Source organism: Rattus norvegicus, chromosome X (genome assembly GCF_036323735.1).
Source record: "Rattus norvegicus strain BN/NHsdMcwi chromosome X, GRCr8, whole genome shotgun sequence".
Classification (NCBI taxonomy): domain Eukaryota; kingdom Metazoa; phylum Chordata; class Mammalia; order Rodentia; family Muridae; genus Rattus; species Rattus norvegicus.
In genome coordinates this window covers 48,734,500-48,755,514 of record NC_086039.1, presented here as the reverse complement: position 1 = coordinate 48,755,514, position 21,015 = coordinate 48,734,500, and the positions used below count along the sequence as shown (strand labels likewise).

General features: G+C 36.6%; 1 protein-coding gene across 1 annotated transcript; it reads right to left on the bottom strand.

Annotated features, from left to right (window-relative positions):
* Positions 1-625: 625 nt before the first annotated feature.
* Positions 626-17,868, bottom strand: Da2-19 (uncharacterized LOC302729). The gene is made up of 4 exons (XM_056985149.1): positions 17,830-17,868; positions 17,664-17,742; positions 3,690-3,839; positions 626-1,430 (listed from the first exon to the last, which is right to left on the bottom strand). Exons 2-4 carry the CDS (start codon positions 17,739-17,741, stop codon positions 627-629), a joined length of 1,032 nt encoding a protein of 343 aa, XP_056841129.1. The 5' UTR covers position 17,742; positions 17,830-17,868; the 3' UTR covers position 626.
* Positions 17,869-21,015: the final 3,147 nt, after the last annotated feature.

The following is a 21,015-nucleotide window of genomic DNA, read 5'->3' as shown; positions in this document are numbered from 1 at the left end:
AAAAGGAAATGAAAATTTTAAAAATTAAATCTTTATTAGATATTGAAATTTTATATTCAATGCCAATTTAATCATTTAACTTAATATATTTAATTATTTGAAGAAATATCTTACTGTGTAGAAATACATGCACATATGCACATTTATGCATACACACATACACACACCAAAAGGTGTTATTTTGTGATTTCTCCTTTTCTTTTTTCTTCTCCACCTCTGATGTAAAGGATATTATCATATCATATTAACTCCCATATTAAAACTTCAACCAGACTTCAGATAATATTCTATTCTTGCATTTTTCTATATTTACATCCTGCATGTTCATGTAGCCATCTAAAGATACAAGGTAGCCTTTATTTGCCATTCCATTGTTATATTTCACCATTGCTATCTTTTCTGTCAATCCATTAAGAAATACATTAATTCAGGGGAAGAAGGGATAAACTTATTATAAGCTGCCATCCTTAAACCTTAGACCATGCCTTTGATGTTCCTTCATGACTGGAGTAGTTTTTGCTAAATATTTTTGTTTGTTTTGTTTTTTGTTATAAAAGTGTTTATTGTTTACCAAAACCAGTGGACCTTTTATCAAATGCTGCTTGGTAACAAAATCTTATCACTGTTCAATAAAAAAGGAGAGAAAGTAAGTAACTGTTTGTTTCAGTGTCATTAGTTAGACTTTCTGCAAGGTCACTTAACCCAGACTTGTTCAGTGCACCAATCAGGTTATCAGTTGTTTCATGAACTCCTTCCTGATCTTTCCAAGCAACAAGGAGCTGCTTGGCTCTCTTCTTCATGTCCTCACTGTAACACTCAATCTGCCTAATGTCAGAGTCTTTAATTTCCAGGTAAGGTGCCAAAATCTTCCACTGCTCATCAAGTTTGTTGGTTAATGACTCTATCCGTTCCCCTGTTATAGGTTTATCTTGCCGAACATCGGGACTTTCATTTTCCTTTAGTAAAGCATCATTATCTTCCTCATCTTCATCCTCACCTGTTTTTATTTCTTCAGAATGGGGTGGTAGTTCCTTGGCTAGCTTTATCACCATGTTTTCAAGATACTCTGTCATATTCTTAAACTGCTGGTTGGTTGGCTGGAAGAAATGAGGGCTTCTCCAGGCTAAGAATCTGAGAGTGCTCCATCCATAATTTGAATTATTTATGGCTTTATATTCACTTTCAACCATGTTTTCAGCATCTGCTTGTTCAATGGCTTCTTCAAAGAACTCCTCCAAAATTGGCATGTATTCTCTTGTTTCTAATTTACAGGCTTCCATGTTATCAGGACAGAGATTCCAAAGCCTTGTTAGCTCCTCATTTCCAATCAGGATTTTCTTATTGGGCCTTTTATCTAAGAAGTCTTCTGGGGCTGATCTCTTCCATACCCCTCTTTTGAGCTTGGTATATGATGCTCTTTCTTCACAAAACTTGGGCAACCTTCATTTTTCCATGAGTTCCAATTTTCTTCAGTGTTTAATATATGCTCTACAATCTTTGAAAATCTTTCTCTATCAGGGGTATTTTCAGATAGCAGGTGGTAGACTAACTTTGTAATATCTTCAATCCAGAGTGATTACTCATCAGTAAAAACATAATTTGAACTTTTGAATTTGACCTGTCCCTTGAGATATGGAAATAAAATGAGATACTGCAACAGGATGTGTCAATGAAAGTTACTGTCACTCAGTTGTAAATCCATCAACTTTTCACTTGTTAAAAACTTTGTGAAGTATGCATGCTCTCCTTCTGTTTTCAATTCTTTCATCTTTTTCCTGGAGGCTTGAGTATCATCTAATTTATAACTTTTAAAAACAGTTAAAAGTTTTTCAGAATACTTGAGAAAAGTTTTCCAAGAAATCTTCTCATAGCATTGTAATGGGGTCCTGAAGTAATCCTGAAGTAACCAGAATTTTCTATACAGATTGTAATCAATTTGAATAGAACAAGTCGTGGGGGCTTCATCATCTCCCATTTCACCTTCCTCTACATCCATCCCTTCCTCTCTATCCTCAGTATACTTTTGACTCAGGGTGCTCTCCTGCTCATTTGTATTGAAAACAGTGACATTTTCCAGGTTAAACTGCTTTGCAAATTAAGACCTGATTTCTCGAATAGAGAAAAACATGTAACATTTCCTCTAACACTAGATTTGATTTAAAGTAAAATACTTTAATGATATCTAGGCATTTATTGTTACTGTCTTGGGGCTTTATGGCTGTGAATAGATTCCATGACTAAGAAAACTCTTATAAAGGAAAACATTTAATTTGGGCTGGCTTAAGGTTTAGTCCATTATTGTCATGGTAGGAAGCATGGCAGCATACGGGAAGATACGGTGCTAGAGAAGGAGCTGACATTTCTATATCTGGCTCCATAGGCACCAGAAAGGGGGAGACAGAGACACTGGGCCTGACTACAGCTCCTGAAACTTGAAATCTCATGCTTAGTGACACACTTCCCCCAACAAGTCCACACCTACTCCAACAAGGCTATATATCCTAATAATGGTACTCTCTATGAGTATATGGGGGCAATTTTGATTCAAACTACCAAAGGAAATAGTATTCTGAAACTAGGTCTTTGGATTTGTTGTTTGATTTTTGTTTTGTTTTTTTCTCTTGAGACACTCTTTCTATATAAAATCCTGGCTCTCTTGGAACTCAGTGTAAAGATCAATGTAGCCTCACCATCAGGATTGATTGTACACAATATTGTCATTATATTTTATGTAAATTGTGTTCCAATTAACACTATAATGTCTTTCCACTATTAAATAAAGAGGATATATATGCATATATTTATATGTATGTGTGTATAGTCTACAAATGACTTTGTCATTGTTTTCATTAAAGACAAATCTTCACTCACACTTCTCACTTTGCTATTTTTTTCTTTTTTTATTGGATATTTTAATTTGCATTTCAAATGTTATTCCATTACCTGGTTTGCCATCCATAAAACCCTCATTCCATTCTGCTCCCCCATCCTATATGACGGTGTTCTCCCTCCCCAAATAACCCCTTCCAGCCTCCCAGCCCTGACATTCCCCTACAAAAGTGTGTCTAGCCTTGGCAGCACCAATGGCTTCTCCTCCAATAGGTGCCCAACAAGGCCATCTTATGCTACATATGGAGCTGGAGACATGGATCTGTCCATGTGTAGTATTTGGATAGTAATTTAGTAACTGGGAGCTCTGGTTGGTTGGTATAGCTGTTATTATAGGATTGCAAGCCCCTTCAGCTCATTCAATCCTTTCTCTAACTCCTACAACAGGGAACGTATTCACAGTTCAATGATTTTCTGTTAGCATTCACCTTCATATTTGTCACACTCTGTCTGAACCTCTCAGGAGACAACTATATCAGGCTCCTGCCAGCATGCACTTCTTGGTATCTGCAATATTGTCTGTGTTTGGTGGCTGCATGTATATGGGCTGGATCCCCAGGTGGGGCAGACTCTGAATGGACATTTCTTCAGTCTCTGCTCCAAAATTTGACTCCATATTTCCTCCTATGAATATTTTTGTTCCCCCTTTTAAGAAGGACTGAAGCATCTGCACTTTGTTCTTCCCAAATTCCTGAGCTTCATATGGTCTGAAGATTGTATCTTAGGTAATTTGAGCTTTTGGGCTAATATCCACTTATCAGTCAGTGCATACCATTTGTGTTATTTTGTGATCGGTTTACCTCACTCAGGATTATATATTCTAGTTCCATCCATTTGCCTATGAATTTCATGAAGTCGTTGTAGCTGAGTAGTAATCCATTGTGTAGATATACCACATTTTCTGTATCCATTGTCTGTTGAAGGACATCTGGTTCCTTTCCAGCTTTTGGCTATTATAAATAAGGCGGCTATGAACATAGTGGAGCATGTGTCTTTGTTGCATGTTGGAGCATCTTTTGAGTATATGCCCAAGTGTGGTAGAGCCAGGTCCTCAGGTAACACTATATCCAATTTTCTGAGGAACCTCCAGACCAATTCCAGAGTGGTTATACCAGTTTTTAATCCCACCAACAATGGAGGAGTGTTCCTCTTTCTTCACATCCTTGCCAGTATCTGTTGTCACCTGTGTTTTGACCTTAGCCATTCTGACTGATGTGAGGTGGAATCTCAGGGTTGTTTTAATTTGCATTTCCCTAATAACTAAAAATGTTGAATATTTCTTTAGGTATTTCTAAGCCATTCAATATTTCTCAATTGAGAAATATTGAATTAGCTCTGTACCCGAATTTTTAATAAGGTTATTTGGCTCTCTTGGGTCTAACTTCTTAAGTACTTTGTATATGTTGGATATTAGTCCTCTATAAGATGTAGGATTAGCAAAAATCTTTTCCCAATCCGTTGGTTGCTATTTTGTCCTAATGAGAGTGTCCTTTGCCTTATAGAAGCTTTGCAGTTTTACGAGGTCCCATTTGTTGGTTCTTGATCTTAGAGCATAAGGAATTGGTATTTAGTTCAAGAAATTTTCCCTAGTGCCCTTTTGTTCAAGTCTCTTCCCCACTTTTTCTTCTGTTGTTTGAGTGCATCTGGTTTTATGTGAAGGTCCTCGATCCACTTGGATTAAGCTTTGTAGAGGGTAATAAGTATGGTTTGATTTGCATTCTTCTGCATGCTGACCTCCAATTGAACCAGCACCATTTGTTGAAATTGCTATCTTTTTTCTACTGGATGGTTTTAGCTCCTTTGTCAAAGATCAAGTGGCTATAGGTGTGTGGGTTCATTTCTGGGTCTTCAATTCTATTCCACTGATCACCTGCCAGTCTTTGTACTAATACCATAAAGTTTTTATCACCATTGCTCTGTAATACTTCTTGAGGTCAGGGATGGTGATTCTCCCAGAAGTTCTTTTGTTGTTGAGGACAGTTCTCACTATTCTGGGTTTTTTGTTATTTCAAATGAATTTTCAAATTGCTCTTTTATCTCTATGAAGAATTGAGTTTCAATTCTTATCGGTTTTCAAATGAATATGTAGATTGCTTTGGCAAGATGGCCATTTATATTATACTGAGCTTGTCAATCCATGAGCATGGGAGGTCTTTCCATCTTCTTCTGAGACATTTTTCAATTTCTTTCTTCAGAGAACTGAAGTTGTTGTCATATATATCTTTCTCTTTTTAGTTAGATTCACACTGAGGTATTTTATGTTAGTTGTGACTATTGTGAAGGGTGTCATTTCAATAATTTCTTTTTCAGCCTGTTTATCCTTTGAGTAGAAGAAGGCTACTGATTTGTTCGAGTTAATTTTATACTCAGCCACTTTGCTTGTTTATCAGCCTTAGTAGTTCTTTGGTGGAACTTTAGGGGTCACTTAAGTTTATTATCATATCATTTGCAAATAGTGATATTTTGACTTCTTTTTTTCTGTATTTGTATCCTTGGACCTACATTTGTTGTATGATTGCTCTGGTCAGGACTTCAAGTACTATATTGAATAAGTAGGGGGAGAGTTAGCGGTTTTGTCTAATCCCTGCTTTTAGTGGGATTGCTCCAAGTTTCTCTCCATTTAGTTTGATGTTGGCTACTGATTTTCTGTGTGCCACTTTTACTATGTTTAGGTATGGGACTTGAATTCCTGATCTTCCATGACTTTTAACAAGAAGGGGTCTTGAATTTTGTCAAATGCTCAAATGCTTTCTCAGCATCTAATGAGATGATCATGCTTTTTCCCCTCTTTGAGTTTTTTTTTTCTTTTTTGACCAAAGATACCACTTCCTTCTCTGACTCTGTTGTGGAAATATTTACTCTATTTACCTCTAAGCTGCTAAAGGATCCTCTAAACACTTTTCTCTGATCCTTTACACACAACACTTGTTTGGGGAGGGATTTTTTGTGATAAATCACAAGTAATAAGGAGGAAATCAAAATGGTTCCTCCAACAAGGGTCTTTCTTCTGGTAATTTCTCCTTTCTTTTTTTTTCTTTACTTTTCTATTTTTCGGAGCTGGGGACCAAACCCAGGGCTCTCCCATTGAGCTAAATCCCCAACCCTGTAATTTCTCCTTTCAACTTTCTGTTTTATTACTTATCTTCGTGGCAAGTCTGTCTAGTGGAATTCATTATTTTTCTTTCTTATCTTTCTAGTGTGAGAAAATATATCTGCAGATTAAATTATGGTGGTGTAGGAACACTATAAATTTTATAGGAATCCTGCATGATTTTTCAAAGATAGAGTATTAAACGGTGTCTTTGAAATAAAGACTTTTGGAGACTAATGTGTTATGACCATTTTATTAAGAAAAAAATGCTTTCTAGATTAGGTATATAATTTCACTTTCATACTATACATAAAAAGTATCAAAACACTGCTGTTCTTGTCTGAACTTTCAGGGGAAAATAGCAACTTGAAATGCAAAGGTTTATGCACAGCAAAACTACTCTTTTAAAAATCTTGATCTAGTCTACCAGTGTGATGCACACTATTAATCCTAGGACTTCCCAGGAAGAAGCATGTAGATCTCAGGTGAGCTGGAAACCAGCCTGATCTAGGGAGCTAGTTCTGGGACACAGGGGGCTGGGGGACACACAAAGACACCCTGTCTTAAAAAAAAACAAATCATCAACAAAAAAACAAGCAAATACCCAGGATCTAATTTTGACACAAATAGAAAAGTGAAAGGAATTCAAGTGAGTAATGATTTATTAACAAACTTCTTGCCCATGTAAATGGACAGTATCCTCCTATTTTAGGGAGTACCTTGTTTCATCTCCCCCTTCAAGCGAAAATCCCATTCCAATCTTTTCCTTGTTATTGTTTAGATATAAAACAAACCCAAACATGCTTATGAATTGAAAGGTTGGTCTAAACAAGTATTTCTCAACTTTTGGGTCACAAGTTCTTTGGGTGTTAAATACTCCTTTCATGGAGATTGTTGAAAAATATCAGAAAAACAGATGTTTACATTGTAATTCATAACAGTGGCAAAATTACAGTTATGAAGTAGCAATGAAAATAGGCTATGGTTGGGAGTCACCATAACATGAAGAACTGTATTAAAGGGTTGAAGAATTAGGAAGCTTAAGAAGCACTGGTCTGAATGTACTATTTTTGTGGTTGTGAAGGATACCAGAAAAATATAGCCCAAATAAACAAGGTTTGTATATAGGCTCACAGAGACTGAAGCAGCAAGCATAGGGCTTGGAAGGGTCTCTACCCAGTCCTCTGAATATATGTTAGAGCTGTTATCTTTGTGTTTTTGTGGGAATCCTGACAGGGGCTATGAGTGTGTTCTGACTCTTTCTCTTGCTTTGAGAACTCCTTTCCGCCAATTGAATTGCCCAATCCAGCTTGGTATGAAAGCTTTTGCCTTTTCTTACTGTATCTTATTTTGTTATGTTTGGTTATGTATCTTGGAGGCCTGCTCTTTTCTAAAGGGAAACAGATCCAGGAGAAAAGGTACATATGGGAAACTAAGAAGAGTGGAGGGAGGAAAAACTGTGGTAGGGATGTATTGTATAAAGGAAGAATCTAATGTATTTTTAGTTAGAAATAAGAAGTAATGTTTAGTGGAAGGAAGTAGATTACTAGAGATTTTTCCCATAGGACTATGTTTTGTCACAAACTTTCTTTGTCTCACTCTTTCCTTTGTTATGAAGTGGTCCTTTTCCTTAAACACATGATTATATGATTTCAATAGCTTTATAATCTGCCAGTGTATTACAACAAGGAGAGATATTATTGCCTTACTTCTTTGCTGCCTTCACTTTTCTATTTTCTGCACCCAAATGCTGTTGGAAAGGTAGTTGAACACCCAGGAGTGCAGAATCCAGAGGCCGCAAGACAGACTGCCACCTCTGCACACCTCTGCTCACATCCCCAGTCCAAGGGGAAACTGCACAGTGCCTATGGACACAGGAATATAGGAACAGTCAGTAGCCGGCACCCGTGGTTCTGCCCAGGACCGAACTGAACCGGCCAAACAGCTCCCCACACCCAAATCCCACGGGGGAGAGAGCTGGACCCCTCAGAAGTGTGTGGATACTCCGAGAAGGCAGAGGAGACTACCCTCTGCCCACAGGCCAGACCAAAGAGGGAATTGCCTAGTAGCAACTGTGCCCCGGGTGCAAGGAACTGGGAGGAATCAGGGGCAGGACCCTTTGATTCCTGCCCACACCTGCCTATCTATCTATCTATCTATCTATCTATCTATCTATCTATCTATCTATCTATCTATCTATCTATCTATCTATATCGTCTTTGTGTTTGTGCGTGCGTGTGTGTGTGTGTGTGTGTGTGTGTGTGTGTGTGTGTGTGTGTGTGTGTCTGATACTTCTTTGTAAAACTTCTGAATACTCCTGATCTGGACTGTAGATTAAAATGTTAGTGAATTAGGAATTTCTGTAGGAAAACTCATCAATTTCACTGAATTTATAGTATACAAATATTAAGAAAATTGAAATTAAACTAATTTTATTTTACTTCTGGTTGTTTTAAGAGGCTGTTTGGTTTTTTTTTTTTTCATTTTTCTCATTTCTTCTTTCCTTCCTTCCTTCCTTCCTTCCTTCCTTTCTTTCTTTCTTTCTTTCTTTCTTTCTTTCTTTCTTTCTTTCTTTCTTTCTTTCTTTCTTTCTTTCTTTCTTTCTTTCTTCCTTTACATTCTGAATGCTGCCCTACATCCTGGTTACTTCCCACATCACCTTCTCCGTCTCCTCTGAGAGGGTAGGGCCCCCATCAGTATCTTCCTTCCCTGGCTCATCAAGTATAAGCAGAGTTAGGCACATTCTTTCCCACTGAGACCAGACAATGAATTCCTGTTGGGGAATGGATTCAACAATCAGGCTAAAGCTTCAGGAACAGCCCAATCTCCAGTTGTTAGGGGACCTACAGGAAAACTGAGCTGCAAGCCTGCTACCAGTCACTTGGGCCTTGTTTTAGGCAGTGTATGCTCTGGGTTGGTGGCTCAGTCTCTAAGCGCTCCCAAGATTCATGTCACTTGACTCTGTGTTCTTCCTCTGTAGTTCCCATCCCCTTTATGGTATTTAGTCCTTCAGCAACCTCTTCCATAATCCTGTGCTTAATGTGTGACTGTGGTCCTCTGCTTCTGTTTTAGTTTCTGGTGGATAGAGCCTTTCAGAGCACAGTTATGCTACTATCATGCCTGCTGCTAGCCTCATAGAATATCGTTAACAGTGTTAGGGATTGGTGCTTATCCATGGTTTGGGTCTCCAGTTGGACTGGTTTATGGGTTAACAGATTTTTGGTGTGTTGATATCCTTAACCTTCACTGGGGTTCCTGCCTGACTATAGTACCTAGCTTCAGGTTCCGTGTCCCCAATGTTAGGAATCCCTGCTAAGGTCACCTGCATTGATTGCTGGGAGACATCCCCATCCCAGGTCTTTGGGACATCCTAGATATTCCCCACCTACCCCCGAACTCCGGCAGCTACAGATTTTCGTTCATTCATTCTTCTGGCTCTCTGGCACTCACTTTTGTCTTTTCCCATACCTGATTCTGACCCCCTCTATCTTGCTCCCTAATCACTTCTCTTATGCAGTTCCCTCCCAACCTCTGACTCCTATGATTATTTTATCCCCCCTTCTAAATTAGATTCAAACATCCTTGCTTGGGTCTTTCTTATTGTTAAAGTTCTTTGTGTATTTGAGTTTTATCATAGGTGTGCTGTATTTTATGGCTAATATCCACCTATGAGTAAGTACATACCATTGATGTCCTTTTGATTCTGTGTTACCTTACTCAAAGATATTCTCAGGTTACTTTCATTTGCATACAGTAGTCATGATTCCCTTGTTTTTAATAGTTGAATAGTATTCCACTATGTAAATAAACCACATTTTCTCTATTGATTCTTCAGTTGAGGGGTATTTGAATTGTTTCTAGTTTCTGGCTATTATGAATAAAGCTGCTATAAACAAAGTGGAGCATGTTCTTGTCGTATAATGGAGCATCTTTTGAGTACATGCACAAAAGTGATATAGATGGGTCTTGGAGTATAATTATTTCTAATTTTCTGAGTAAAAGCCAGATTGATTTCAAGAGTGGTTGTACAAGTTTGTAATTCTACCAGTAATGGAATTATCTTCCCCCTTTACCACATCCTTGCCAGCATGTATTGTTCCTTGAGTTCTGGATCTTAGCCATTCTGATTGGTATAAGGTGGAATGTTAGGGTCAATTTGATTTACATTTCAATGATTAATAAGAATGTTGAACATTTCTTTCAGTGTTTCTTGACCATTTGAGATTTCTCTATTGAGACTTCTCTTTTTAGCTATATACACCATTTTTAAATTGGGTAATTCGGTTTGTTGGAATCTAACTTCTTATGTTATTTAAGTTGGATATTATCTCTGTCTGATGTAGGGTTAGTAAATATTTTTCCCAATATGGAGGCTGTCATTTTGTCTTATTGACAATATCTTTTGCCTTACAGAAACTGCAGTTTTATGAGGTCTGATTTATCTGTTGTTGATCTTAGAGCCTGAGCATTGGTGTTCTCTTTAGGAAATTGTCTCATGTACCAATGTGTCTAAGGTTATTTCCCAATTTTTCTTCTATTAGATTTTAATGCGTCCAGTTTTATGTTTAGCTTCTTGATTCCCTTGTGGTTTTTTGTTTGTTTGTTCTTTTTGTTTTGTTTTGTTTTTTGGCAGGGTGATAAATATCAATCTATTTGCATTCTTCTACATGCAGACATCTACTTTTCCAGCACCATTTGTTGAAAATGCATTCCTTTTTCAATTGTATAGTTTGGCTTTTTTGTCAAAGTCAACTATCCATAGGTGTATGGGTTTAGTTTTGTCTTTGATTCGATTACACTGATCAACCTGTCTGTTTCTGATTTTAAAACACACACACACACACACACACACACACACACACACACACACACATGCACTTTTTATCAGATGCTCTTTTTGAGATGTATGGTAATTTCTTAATGATATAATTTAAATTTCTTAAAGAATGTATATCTTATCTGTTGTCAGTTTTATTTGATTAAAGATAATGAAAAGAAATTATTAAATGTTCCTTTAAAGGTTTTAGCTGTGTTGTTACTTATCTCCTTTGCTGAGGAAATGAATTTTTGCTCAGAATCCTGATGTTACAGGAATACTTTCTTCTCTCTTATTGATAATTTGAATACAATTTGTTTTTGGTTTTGATTGGACACTTATCATTAGCACGTCTCTTAAGAATTCATCTGAAGAGGCTAGAGAGATGACTTAGAGGTTAAAAGCACTAACTGTCTTCCAGAGGTCCTGAGATCAATTCCAAGCAACCACATAGTGGCTCACAACCATCTGAGATCCTATGTACTCTTGTGGTGTATCTGACAGCTAGAGTGTACTCATATAAATAAAATAAAAAACTATAAAAACCATCTGAATTTAATTGATTTTGTTGACTAAGCTAAGAAAAATAATGATTTGAGTGTGTTTATATGTTTATGAGTGTCTTTCTATGGCATTACACTGTATATAAGAATAAGTATGACTCACCGAATGACAGATGGGTTATCTGGCTAATAACACTGAGTGACTAATCTCATAAGTCCATACTTAATATTACTAAGATGATTCATTTTTATATTGGCCCTTCTTTCTTTTTCCTTCTGCTTTCATGCAGTGAGTTTAAGTAATAATTACCATCAAGATTAAAGGGAAAAATTAAATCCTCATATTTCATCTAATACAAATCACAAACAAAGAAACAAAGAAACAAATATCTTCATCTAACATATTTCTTCCCTTCATTGTAAAACTAAAATGAAATCAGCACTTTTAAAATTAGTCAAAAAATAGGTTTAGCTACAAGAAAATTCTACATAAAATTTAGCTATTAAAGAAAACGCTTGTTAATTATAGAAACAATAAAATAATTACAAACAGAGACTGTATGTTCCATAGTTCAATAAATATAAAAAAATAAAATTAGAGACTTAACATCAAGAAATTTTATGTTAAGGAAAAACACCTTTTATGTTTAAATAGGCAAATAGCTTTCTCCAGTTCCACACTATCTTAGTTACTTTTCTATTGCCATGACAAGATAACCTCAACAAGATACCCTCATTTGGTGTATTTATATCAAATACATGTAAAACTTATAAAACAAAAGCATTTAATTTGGGGTTCGCTTATGGTTTCAGATATGAGTTCATAACCATCATGGCTAGGAGCAGGGCAGCAGACAGACAGACATATTGTGAGGATAGTAATTGAGAGCATATATCTCATTCACAAGCAGGAGACAGACAGAAAGTAAGTAAGAGGAGTTAGACTGGTGAAACCTAAAAGGCCAACTTGAGTGAATCATCTTCTTCAACAAGGCCTAATATTTCCCAGTGCAGTTCTAGCAACTAAGGAGAAAGGACTAAAATACATAAGACTAAGGTTAGCATTCTCATTGAAACCAATATATCTCCTCACAAAATGCACAGGTTTGAGGCTTCTGTAGAACACTAAACATTGCCAAAAATATGACTGACAAACAGGATATGTCCCACAACATTAGTCATACAAGTAATTACAAGTAGCCAACAAGAGGAAATCTTTCTTAGAAATTAAAGAACTCTGAAAGAGTATAACTTATTTTTTTAATTTTTTATTATGTATTTCTTTACTTATATTTCAAAGGTTAATCAGTGACAAAACAGGACTCTACAGATACAAGAATATTGAAATAATCCCATGCATCCTATCCAATGACCATGGACTCAGGCTGGTCTTCAAAAACAACAAAAACTACAGAAACCCCACATAAACATGGAAGCTGAACAAGGCTTTGCTCAATGGTAACCTGGTTAAAGAAGAAATAAGGAAAGAGATTAAAGACTTTTTTAGAATTTAATGACAATGAAGACACAGAATACCGAAACTTATGGTACACAATGAAAGCAGTGCTAAGAGGAAAAATCAGAGCTCTGAGTGCTTCTGAAAAGAAACTGGAGAAAGAATAAACTTGCAGCTTCTCTCTGCAGCACACCTAAAAACACTAGAACAAAAAGAAGCAAATACACTGAGGAGGAGCACACAGCAGGAAATAATCAAACTCAGGGATGAAATCAAAAAAGTGTAAAAGAATCAAGAAATCTGGCAGCTGGTTCTTTGAGAAAATCAACGAGATAAATAACCCTTTAGGCAGCCTAAGCAGAGGACAGAGAAACAGTATCCAAATCGAGAAAATCAGAAATGATAAGGGAGAAATAAGAACAGAAACAGGATTCAAAAATTTTTTCTAGACAGTTACCAGGTAACAAGGTTAAATCAGGATCAGAAAAATCATCTAGACAGTACCATACCCCTAAGAAAATAGAAGCAGTCATTAAAAGTTTCCCCACCAAAAACAGCTCAGGACCAGATATGTTTAGTGCACAATTCTATCAGACCTTCAAAGAATACCTATTACAAATACTCACAAATTATTCCACAAAATAGTAAAATAAGGAACACTACCCAATTCTTTCTTTGAAGCCACAATTACGCCTATACCTAAATCTCTCCAAAACACTATAAAGAAAGAGGACTTCAGACCAATTCTCTTATGAATACCAATGCAAAAATACTCAATACAATTCCTGCACACAGAATCCAAGAACAGATAAAAATGATCATTCACCATGATAAAGTAGGCTTCATCCCTGGGACACAGTGATAGTTCAATATATGTAAACCCATCAATGTAATCTACTGTATAATCAAACTCAAAGAAAAAAAATCCACATGATCATCTCAATAGATCTTGACAAAGCATTTGAGATAATTCGACACCCTTCCATGGTAAAAGTTTCAGAAAAATCAGGAATTCAATGCCTATACCCAAACATAGTAAAAGCCATATACAGCAAACCAGTAGCCAACACGAGACTAAATAGAGAGAAACTTGAGGCAATCCCACTGAAATTAGAGACAAGACAAGGCTGCCCACTCTCTCCCTACCTATTTAATATAGTACTCGAAATCCTAGCCAGAGCAATTAGACAACAAAAGGAGGTCAAAGGTTACAAATTGGAAAGGAAGAAGTCAAAATATCACTATTTGCAGGTGATATGATAGTATACTTGACACCCCAAAAATTCCATCAGAGAACTACTATACCTGATAAACAACTTAGGCTAAGTGGCTGAATATAAAATTAACTAAAACAAATCAGTATCCCTCTTCTACTACAAGCATAAACAGGCTGAGAAAGAAATTAGGGAAACAACATCCTTCACAATATTAACAAATATTATAAAATGTCACGGTGTGACTCTAACCAAGCAAGTGAGGTATCTATATGACAATACCTTCGAGTCTCTGAGAAAGAAATCCTAGAAGATCTCAGAAGATGGAAAAATCTCCCAGGCTCATGTATTGCATGATTAATATAGTAAAAATTCCCATCTTGCTGAAAGCGAAATATTGCATGGTATTGGCACAGAGGCAGGCAGGTAGAACAAAGCAATAGAATTCAATACCCACAAGTGATTCCATACAACTATGGTCACTTGATTTGAATGGAGCTAAACCATCCAGTGGAAAAGGGACAGCATTTTTAACAAATTGTGCTGGTTCAACTGGCGCTCAGCATGTAAAAGAACACAAATCAATCCATTCTTATCTCCTTGTACAAAGCCCAATCCAAATGGATCAAGGACCTCAACATAAAACCAGATACAGTAAAACTAATAGAAGAGATAGTGGCTAAAACCCTGGAACACATAGGCACAGGGGAAATTTTCCTGAACAGAACACCAATGGTGTATTCTCTAAGATCAACAATTGACAAATGTTACCTTGTAAAAATTGCAAAACTTTTCTAATGCAAAGAACACTGCCAATAGGAGAAAATGGCAACCAACAGATTGGGAAAAGATCTTTAGCAATCCTATATCTGATAGAGGGCTAATATGTAATATATACAAAGAACTGAAAAAGGTAGAATACAGAGAACCAAATAACCCCATTAAAAAAGGGTTACAGAGCTAAACAACAAATTCACAACTGAGGAAGATCAAATAGGCATTAAGTATCTAAAGAAAAATTCAACATCCTTAGTCATCAGGGGAATGCAAATCCAAACAACACTGAGATTTCATCTAATACCAGTCAGAATGGCTAAGATCAAAAACTCAGGTGACCACAGATGCTGTTGAGGATGTGGTGAAAGAGGGACACTCCTCCAGTTTTGGTGTGATTGCAAACTGGCACAACCACTCTGGAAATCAGTCCGGAGGTTCCTCAGAAAATTGGACATAGTACTACCTGAAGAACCAGCTATACCACTCCTGGGCATATACCCAAATTATGCTCCAACATATACCAAGGACACATGTTCTACTATGTTCATAGAAGCCTTATTTATAATAGTCAGAAGCTGGAAAGAACCCAAATGCCCTTCAACGGAGGATTAGATACAGAAAATGTGATTCATTTATACAACACAGTATTGCTCAGCTATCAAAAACAATGACTTCATGGAATTCTTATACAAATGGATGGAACTATAAAATATCATCCTGAGTGAGGCAACCCAGCCTCTAAAGATTACACATGATATCTACTTACTGATAAGTGGGTAGTTGCCTCAAAACTCTGAATAGCCAGGATATATTTCACAGACCATATGACGCTCAGGAAAAAGGAAGACCAAAATGTGGAAGCTTCAGCTGTTCTTAGATGTGAGAACAAAATACTCGGAAGGAATTACAGGGACAAAGAATGGAGCAGAGACTGGAGGAAAGGTCATTCATAGACTTCCCAACCTGGATTCCACCCCATATACATACAGCAAACCCAATCAATATTACTGATGCCAAGAAGTGCTTGCTGACAGGAGCTAGATATAGCCATCTGCTGAGAGGGTGTGCCAGGGCCTTACTGATACACAGGAGGATGCTTGTAGCTTACCTTGAACAGAGCACAGGGACTCCAAGAGAGGAGTTAGAGAAGAGACTGAAGGAGCTGAAGGGGTGTGCAACCCCATAGGAAAAACAACTATCAACCAGCCAGAGCTGCCCCCCGAAGCTCCCAGGGAGTAAACCAGGAAACAGAGTATACATGAGGAGAACCAAGGCTCCAGTCCCATTTGTAGCAGAGGATCGCACTGTCTGGCATCAACAGGATGTGAGAGGCCCTTGCTCCTGTGAAGGCTCTTTTCCCAAGTATAGGTGAATGCCAGGGTGGTATGGTGGGAGTGGGTGGGTGGGAGGGGATGCATCCTCATAGAAGCAGGGTGTTGGGACATGGGAGAGGGGGGAACCTAGAAAAGGGGTAACATTTGAAATATAAATGCATAAAATATACGTTAAAATGCAAAAATACTTTAAATAAATATAACTATGTGTATATGTTTGTGCATGAGTTCTAGACAAAAAGTGAAGTTTTTTAGTCATTTTATAAATATAGCGATATTTATAAAGGAAGGGTGAAACTTGATAAAGATGAATTAAATGATAATTGCTAATTTCTTGTAATTTGGGTTAGTTTTATTATTGTTGGTTATTTATGTACATGTTCTCAGTATGATACAATTTCATGTTTGTTTTAGTAGAATGTGTAGATTTATTTTCAATTGGATATTCTATGTATTTACACTTCAAATATTATCCCCTTTCCTGATATCCCATCTGAAAACCCCCATCCAACCCCCTCCTCACGCTTCTATGAGGGTGCTCACTGTCCCACCTACTCTCACCTCATCCTCCTGGCATTCCCCTACATTGGGGAATTGTACCTTCAGAGGACCAAGGGCCTTTCCTCCTATTGATGCCAGACAATACCATCCTTTGCTACATATGCGGCTGGAACCATGAGTCCTTCAATGTGTACTCTTTGGATCCTGATTTACTACCTGGGAGTTCTAGCGGGGTGGGGGGCGTGGTCTGGTTGGTTGATATTTTTGTTCTTCCTATACGGTTGCAAATCCATTCAGCCGATTCAGTCCTTTCTCTATATTCTCCATTGGGGACTCAGTGCTCAGTCCAGTGTCTGGCTGTGAGCATCAGCTTTTGTATTTGTCTGGCAGAGACTCTCAGGATACAGTAATAACAGGATCCTGTCAGCCAGTCCTAGGTTTGCTGTCTGTATGTGGAATGGATCCCCAGGTGAGGCAGTCTCTGGATAGCCCTTTCTCAGTCTCTGCTTTACACTTTGTCCTAGTATATACTTTAGAAAGAAGCCATTATGGGTTAAAAATTTGGAGAGGAATGGGTGGCCCCTCTCCAACCAGGGGACTTTCCTAACCTCTGGATATGGTCTCTATTGGTCTTTTCTCCCTTTTTGTTGGACATTTCAGCTAATCTCAACCCTGTTGGATACTGAGAGCCCCTTGCTTTCCTGGCATCTGGGAATTGCTGGTGGCTACCCACAGTTCCCCATCCCTCTTTGCTATACACCTCTATTCAAATTCCTAACCCTCTCTATATCATCCCTTTCACCTCCTGTAACTGATCCAGCCCCCTTTTCCCTATACCTGATCCAGCCCACTCTTTTCCCTCCCCTCCTCTTCTTTTCCTCCCAAATACCCCCAACCTTCTACCTACCTTGAGTATTTTGTTCTCCCTTCTGACAAGGACTAAAGCATCCACATTTTGGACTTTCTTCTTCTTGAGCTTCACATTTTATGTGAATTGTATCTTGGGTATTCTGAGCTTTTCAGCTAATACCCACTTATCAGTGTGTGCATACCATCTTTTGAGTCTGGGTTGCCTCACTTACTATGATTTCTTCTACTCCCATCCATTTGCTCAAGAATTTCATGATGTCATTGTTTTTAATAGCTGAGTAGTACTCCATTGTGTAAATGTATCATCTTTCCTTCATTCATCACACACATTATATCATATATGTAAGAGAGTGTGTGTCTGTCTGTCTATCGGGGTATGGGGTGTGGTATGTGTATAGCACATGCCTTTAATACTAGCACTTGGGAAAGCAAATCTCTGGGAGTTTAAAACCAGCCTGTTCTACTTAGTAAGTTCCAGACCAGCCAGGGATATTTTGTTAGACTCTATGTCAAACAAACTATAATTTGCAAAGATGTGTCCATAGTTAGTGTTATTATAAAACAGAAAAAATGTTAATTTACTCCAAAACAATCAAGATAAGGACATAATAGAATGATGTTCCATTAGAAAGAAATTTTCTTTTTGGTCTCTTATGGGCAAACTTCAAACTCTTCTTACAATCTATTTTATTTTTTTTCCTGAGTTTTCTTCGACTATTTCAATGTGTGTGAGGGAGAATTGCCTCAGGAATGCTGATAAACACTAGTAGTACTTCCATGAAGATTTCCTGGCAAGATTCTTGGTTTTTTTTTTCTGTTGTTCTATAGGTAGATACACTATGAACACATTTCTCTCATTTATATTCAGGATCTCACCGAACTTTTGTTTCCATCCATGTTTCTTGGGAAAGGAGGCTGACATAAGCCTCCCTGCTTGATTGAAGTGTATTTGCTTGAGAATTGCACAAAATACAAAAACTAGTTTCCTGGCATGGTACTACAATAATGGAAATCAAAATTTTTGAGATTCATTGTTCCAATGACTGAATTAAAATGCAGTGTTCCTCAGACACTTTGCTATATACCCTAAATATGATACCATTTTCTACTCCCTTGTTATTTTTTGCATGGTTTTGGAACATAAATTTAATCCCAATTGAGTTGAATATTTTTAATAATCATTGGTATTACAAATGAGGACATTTATTTAAAATTCCCAGACATCATTCTTAGCACTGAACATACACAGATAATTAACTTTGCAGAGCACCATGGGAAGTAAATGACAAATGACAAATGTGAAAACAGAATACCAGAAATGTTACAGAGCTTAGACAAGGTCAAGAAACTGGGGAATCTATAAGATACAATTCACACTCAATAGACATAATTCCAGAGACTGTTTTCTTCCTTTAATTGTATGCATAATTTCTATGCATGTTCATTTTCAAATTGCAATAAAATCTATCATAGTATAGTAAAGAGAAGGATTCAACTTTTTAAATATTCCCATCAATTGACATTGATTATAGATACTGTGTGCCAGGTTTTGCTGAGCACATAGTAGATATAATCACGTAGAAGACTGAGATGGGAAAATGCAGTCAAAGAGATAGTATTTTTAAAAAAGAATGCGAAATCAATATGACCCCTGCTCCTTGGTTCTCCTTTTTCATTCATTAACACAGTAAGGTATATATTTCATGAATCAATGACTGTCTAGAATACTTTCATCTCAGGCCATACAAATTAGTTAATATTAACTTTAGTTATCTTCGTAGTGAAAACAATCATACTTCATTCATGTGTGTGTAGTTTATTCTAAGTACAAGAATTTGGAATGTAGTCTTTTGTCACACCTCAAGGACTGTTGTGGAGAATATAGTTGGGAATCTTCTCTTGGACAAAAAATTTTTATATTATCTAAATTTAAAGAAAAGAGAATGCTTTGTTGTTTTGAGCGACATATATGTAATAAGCCAAATATTTTCTAACTACTTTTATTGCCAGTTTCAGAAAGTAAAGTATCAAGAGAGTAAAGTATATTTACAAATGCCAGAATCACAGATATATTCAAATGTTTTTTATTCAATTAGAAATTCTTTAATATTAATTTTCATTAGAAACAAAATGAAAGCTAGCTTTTATTCTTTGCTTTAAGTTTTGTTGTTCTTTTGTATTTTGTATGATAAAACTTTACTGTACAGAAATAATTCTTTATTTCTCAGAAAAAACTACTGAAAGCTATTATTTTTATTGACTAAAACACTCCCTTGCTCCAGAACAATAATAATCTATTGTTCATTTTTATTTTATATTTTAGATGCTTTGAAATCCAATAAGGTACTGTTAGTTGGTTTTTAGCACATAAAGAAAACTTTTGTCAAACACTTGACAAACTGCATGTTTGTCCCATCAGAACTGTGTTATCAGGAAAAACTGGTAAGGAAATGGGCCTGAGAAGGGCTGGATTTCTCTTTTCTTAGAACAATACAGTAGGAAGTAGACAATATAATCTCAGTTTTCAGCAATATAGGCAATCAAGTCTGAAGAATGTGGAGATGGGCATTCTTCTAAACTACAGAATGGTAATTCCAACAACTAGCCAATGAAGAATGGGAATAATTCTGTCTTTTAAATGTGGAAGTTCAAGGAAGGAATCCAAATAGTCTGAAACTATGAGGTTATTCTTTCAGTAAACTGAATTCTTTTAGTTTAGTATACACTTTGGGGTGTATGCAGAAGAACAATTGCCCTTTGTGAAATAAATAATAAAACAAATGAATGGCATCTGCTAGTTTTGGGGGAAGAGGGGCAGATAGAAGTCAAGAAAGCCAATGTACAATGGAAGGGATCATAATGAGATACTGTAGCATGGTGTTCAATAGCATGATGTTCAATTTATTCTCATTTCTCAGAAGAGAAGAAATAATCACCTCCTATACTCAGAAATAAATGTGTGTTATATTAATCTTAAATAATCATATTAATTAGGTATGTTTAAAATAAAATAAAAAAACTTAAATATGTATGCCTTCATAAAATCCCATTGCCAGGTTCCTAAGATCGTGTGAACTATAGTACATATAAAAGCATAATGTGTGTCATCTTTTAGAATGGAACCTGGAAAATTAGCCAAAACATTTGTCATTTTCAGTAAAATTTGCTCTATTAAAAGCACTAAACATAAATTATAAGTTGATAGAAGCAAAAACCTTTAGATTCAAGAGTTTTAAATATAATTACAGATCAGAAGTCACTGCTAGCTGCTCCTGTGCCTTTTGGGAATTGTTGTTGAATTTACCCTTCAATATGCAATGGCATTAGATTAAAAAATATCTAGATGGACTTAGGCTAGGTTACAAGTTGTTGATCATCCCTGGGTTCAATATTATTTTTTCTTCTTTTAGAAACTCACAGTAGAAGTGATTTCAAGTGTTCTTGATTGTCCTAGTTTAATTACTGTTGCTGTGATAAAATACCCTAATAAAAAGCTACTTATGAAAGAATGAAGTGTAATTCAACCTACAGTTCCAGGTTGCAGTCCATCATTCTAGAGATGTA